Source organism: Panicum virgatum, chromosome 2N, assembly GCF_016808335.1.
Source record: "Panicum virgatum strain AP13 chromosome 2N, P.virgatum_v5, whole genome shotgun sequence".
In the NCBI taxonomy this organism is placed as follows: Eukaryota; Viridiplantae; Streptophyta; class Magnoliopsida; order Poales; family Poaceae; genus Panicum; species Panicum virgatum.
Window position 1 is genome coordinate 54,529,722 of NC_053146.1, and position 4,978 is coordinate 54,534,699.

The 4,978-nt window shown below is 42.7% G+C and overlaps 1 protein-coding gene across 5 annotated transcripts; it reads right to left on the reverse strand.

The window, feature by feature from the left end:
- Positions 1 to 1,065: 1,065 nt before the first annotated feature.
- Positions 1,066 to 4,758, reverse strand: LOC120661345. 5 transcript variants are annotated; one of them, XM_039940168.1, is made up of 12 exons: positions 4,599 to 4,755; positions 4,421 to 4,500; positions 3,769 to 3,874; positions 3,221 to 3,319; positions 3,052 to 3,117; positions 2,791 to 2,904; positions 2,361 to 2,435; positions 2,154 to 2,256; positions 2,006 to 2,053; positions 1,799 to 1,920; positions 1,486 to 1,709; positions 1,066 to 1,398 (listed from the first exon to the last, which is right to left on the reverse strand). In XM_039940168.1, exons 1-11 carry the CDS (start codon positions 4,659 to 4,661, stop codon positions 1,608 to 1,610), a joined length of 978 nt encoding a protein of 325 aa, XP_039796102.1. In that variant the 5' UTR covers positions 4,662 to 4,755; the 3' UTR covers positions 1,066 to 1,398; positions 1,486 to 1,607. The 5 variants fall into 5 exon arrangements, with proteins under 5 accessions (XP_039796102.1, XP_039796106.1, XP_039796105.1 ...); XM_039940172.1 differs by having other exon boundaries at positions 3,769 to 3,854; positions 4,599 to 4,752; XM_039940171.1 differs by lacking the exon at positions 2,006 to 2,053 and having other exon boundaries at positions 1,799 to 1,956; positions 2,365 to 2,435; positions 4,599 to 4,758.
- Positions 4,759 to 4,978: the final 220 nt, after the last annotated feature.

Below are 4,978 nucleotides of genomic sequence, written 5' to 3' on the forward strand. Positions count from 1 at the left end.
CGGCAAAGTCTTTGCCGAGTGTCCGAAATCCGACACTCGGCAAAGATCCTTTTGCCGTGGGAGGCTTTGCCGAGTGGCATTTGCCGAGTGTAACACTCGGTAAAGAGTTTGCCGAGTGCAAACTGGCCTTTGCCGAGTGTAACCGGCACTCGGCAAAGCCAGTGAATCCGGTAGTGGATACGCACACCACATCTGCCGAAGTGTGTTTAATTCATTTCGCCAAAATTTTTGAAACAGAATCTTGCTATTTCGGACTGCTAAATGAAGTCTATAATTTTTTTTTGAATAGATTGGAAATCGCGAGATGAATCTAATAAGTTTACTTAATCTATAATTAATTTATAATTAACAAATGGTTACTGTTGCAAATTATGGATTAAATAGGCTTATTAGATTCTTCTCGCGATTTACAAACTATTCGTACAAAAAAAATTATAAATAGACATCATTTAGTATATGTGATGTGATGTTTTTTGCCAAACTTTTATAAATAGACTTCATTTACAAAGTCGCCCGGGAGTAGTTTTAATCTGTTTAGACCTTGTTAGTGTTCTGGGGACTTATCTAGCTACTTTGGTGGTTCTGTAATAACGGCACTGTCTATTTCCGAGGCCATGCTGAGTCTGCTTTCCTGAACCAGATTAGGAGTCTCTGCAGCTTCAACTTCTGTTGCTTCTCCCCTTGTTCCCCTATGCTCTCTTTTGTGTAAGACTTCTGGTATTTCCGTTGGAGCAATGGAAATGGGGATGGCCTCGATTCGAAAAAAAAAATTTACAAAGTCGCCCGGCTGCTCTTTTTTCGGCGCCTGCCTTTTTAACCGTGATCCGGCCACAGCCCACAGATCCTGATCCCACCGCGGCATTTTTGCTTCGTACTGCACGGTTAACGGAGTAGCCGCACCCTAGGCATCTTGCCTAGTTGCCTAGTAGCCCGCAGGGAGGGGAGGCGGTCGCCGATCCTGTCACCCTCTGCCACTGCCACTGCCACCTGATTGCTTCTTCAGCTCGGTGCTCGTCAGTCAGAAGGCAACCATAGACCAGAGTTCCAGTCTACTACAAACCAATGGAACTGCACACATCATGATCAGATCGTATCGTCGAATTTTACAGATATGCAAGCTGCTACGTACACCCGTGTGGATGTATTCCATTTCTCCATCTGCGTAGTATACAAGTATATTGCAGTTTTCAGCCAGACAAGACCAACAAAATCTCATTATCCCGACAGCTAAACCAGCCAGGGTCTTCGAGATGAAAGCTAAATTCAGAAACTGAATACTCTATGGGCGATCACTCAAAAAACAAACAAAAAAAAACACGGACGACTTGCTGTAGTTGCACACTTCCCATGGCTCTATATCTCCTATCCATTTCCGGCGCTCCCGTCCCCTTGTGTGACCTGGTTGGAAGATGAAACCTGTTTAACACGCAGAGAGTATATATTGCTTCTGGGTTCTCAATGTATGCAGAAAATGGGGAAACATACCTGCTCATAGTTATCTGCCAAACACCATTAACAAGATTCAGCCAGAGCCAAGTGGCCCCTCAGACTATGATCAAACGGGAAAAAACATGTAAAGTGTCAACTGCAAACCGGATCGGCATATTTTAAATAGTTGGTCCTTGAAGCACTTTGACAACTTCCTCTGCTCTAGCTTGTATCTCTTTTAGATACTCCACAAGAATGCGTTGCTGGTAAGAACCACCTTCCTGTCGAACACAGAAAGGAAGAAAGTTTTTCAGTGCGAGGGCAGACACATGCCTGCTCCCTGCAGAAACAATATGTTTGTTGATCTCACCGTGCGAATTAAGACTCGCTCGATTCTCTTGCTAATAACGGCATAAAGATCATCTGGTGAAATGTCTCCTTTTCCTACAGTAAGTCCGTCAAGCAACACCTTGTTCCACTCATTCTCAGGCGCTGCGTTGCACAATCTGTACTGATCAGATATGATGGCTAGCAGATGCAAAAGAGAAAGACATAATCTCAGAGTGCCAATACAGACCCTGTATTATGGATTCAAGAAACTTTTCAGGAACTACAACTTGCCCCCCTGAAAAAAGACGAAATGTACTCAGGAACAAAATCAAAATGTAGTTCTACTCAACATCTATAGTTGAATAGCCTAAAAGTCATGCATAAAGAATAACTACCTTTGTACGCGTAACTACGTTTTTGGAGAGATTTGGAAGCATATAACTGCAACACCTTTTGCAGCATAGCTTGAAGCCCTGGCTTATCTCCATCTTGTTTAGCCTAACCACATGTAAACATACATTGATCACAAGAAAAACAAAATTCAATTTATGTTGGGAATGATACAGAACTTGCTAGAATAAAAGGGAGAAAATAACACTTACTTGCCTCAACTGAGCACTAACTTCTGACAGAAATCCCTCATCAAGCTGTCCTTCCTGTTCTCGCCGTGATATTTCCTGCAAATATCAGGATGGCATAAAAACATCATATTAGAACTCAGGAAGAAAAAAGGGAGCAATTAGAATTTCTAGGTAACAATGTGACACAGAAAATAACAAATAATAATTAAATCTCTGAAGCCTCAAAAAATGTTGGCTGGAAAGTAGCGGCAATGGCAACATCAGTGGTGTCTAAAGCATACTTTGAATGAAATTATGGAAGAAGATATGTTTGGGGTATCACATTGGCCACCACATTTTCACAGTGCATTTTTTTTTGTTGCAGATAACATATAAAGACCATGACAAAATGTAAGTAATGGCCGAGACCATCTGAAGGTATGAAGAAAAATAGGGAGAGGTGTGGCCTTACTTTCTCCATCAATTTGAGTGTGCCTGGTTCTCTTGGTGGCCACTTCACATCTCCTTCGTGCATCACAGGACTAATGATTGCCTTCAGCACATCAGTTGATTGCTCAATCTTTTGCTGCATAACTTAAGGTTATAATTAGCAGCATGCAACATATATCAGTAATAAAAAAAAGTACAAAACAAATGCAAAGGTTTCCATGCTTCACATCAAGACATAGTGATACTATATGAGCACTTATGCACCATTGAACATGGTTCTTACATCAGTCTTGTGAACAAGCCGGTCAACAATGTTCATGACATTTTCAGCCAGCTCTTCATAATCTTTCTGAAAAGGCAAAAAAGAGAAGCCATTTGCAATGTTAGACTAACTGAGATGGAAGAAATTAGCATCCACAGGAAGCAAAATTGTCTCCAATGTGAAACCATGCTTTATCATCATCCGATTTGCAGATATCAATTCTAGCTGCCAACCGAACCCAGAAACCAGCGTCGAATGCCAGAACATTTTCAACCACAATTTGATCAAGCTGTTTACAAGCAAGAAAGGTGTATTATTAATTTAATCAGCTGAACACATTGTGTCAAAAAAATAATAATAGACACATTAGTCTAATCTAGTGAAGCGGTTAGGCAAACTTCAAACACCGTACAAGCATGTAGAATGAAATAGTAAAAAAACTAAAAGCAGTCTGACAGTTTATAAGTCAATTGTAAACTATTTCTACACTTCAAGTAGTTGATCAAACTGTTCAGCTCTGCACGTTTTGGACAAGCAACATGGGAAGCGAACTCAAACTGAGCATAGTATAGAATAGTGGTTTTCAAATTGGATTAAATGATTAAATCTATAGGTGAGTCTTCGTCAAAAAATAATCTATAGGCTGAGGTCCAAATTGCAATTTAGGACAGCAATCATAGTTCAAAAAGGCGCTGTGATCTAATTACAAGCCAGATTGAAGATATAAATCGTATTTACCTCTCTAGGATTTGCATCCCTCAGCATATCAATCAGCCTGTCCACTTCAATGGTCTTCTTGAGGGATTCTTCAGGAGCTTTATCAGCTGCACATAATAGAGTGCTCCTGTTTAATGAAATCATAAGTCCTTAATTAAGAATCGCAATGTTCCCTACTGACTTCCGCATCAAAGTTCAAGATAGAAACATAGACCCTGATGACTGCAGGGTAGTATTAACTTTAACGCATACCTAACAGATTTGCGTCAGCAATTCAGCACCCAAAAGTTATCATATCCAAACTTTCTAACAATAGCCATGCTACTGCTTGACGAGTTACAGTTCCAGAGTCGCATTTAAGGGTTGAGCAACTACAAAAGACAACGGCAGTTCTACTGCAACATCCATTCCGTCCTCACTGTTCAGTTATAAAATTTGCCCAATCCACTAAATTTATCAATCCCGCCCACAGCAATTGAGTGATGCCACAGCAAGGCTAAGGATATGACCCCAACAATCACATTAGTCAGAACAACTCGTGCAACTGCGCAGAAGGCCATAATTTCTAATCCAGAAGCACCCACACAAGTGCGTAATTTCTAATCCAGAAGCACCCACACAAGTGCGCACAAGTAAATTTAACTACAAGCAGAGACAAGGACAGAACACGAACCGCCTCCGCCGCTCCGCGCGGAATGCACTCCCCCCGGCGGACCGCACCGGGATCCCCCAACACCACCGACGCGGCAGACTCTGCTAAGTATAAGCACGGATGATTAGAGGACGCCGACGATGGGTAGACACGAGTTCGATGGGGAAAAAATCGGGATGCTCAGGGTGAGGCATGTAACCGCCAGGCGACGCTGCGATGCCGACGGCGGGCGGAGCGACGTAGAGGCGGCGGCCGTGGCCATCGCCGGCCGGGGTCGGCAGCGCAGTGGAGGGCGAAGGGGAGGGGAGTGCGCCTGGTGCGCGTGCGGTGTGCTCCACCACAGGTATGGAACGGGGAGATAGAGGTGGAGCTCCCGCCTCTATGGCTCTATGTTCAACCATTGACGCCTTCTCTGGAAGTTTACGTAATACGCGTTCCTCGTTTGCGGAAACTGGAGAGGCAGGGAGCCAGCCAGAGATTTTTTTATTTTAATCTTTTTTAATCTAATATTTTAATAATAATCCATCGAGATCTAAATTTCTAAGAACTAACCCTTTTTGTCGCGCTAAGTCCCGTGGC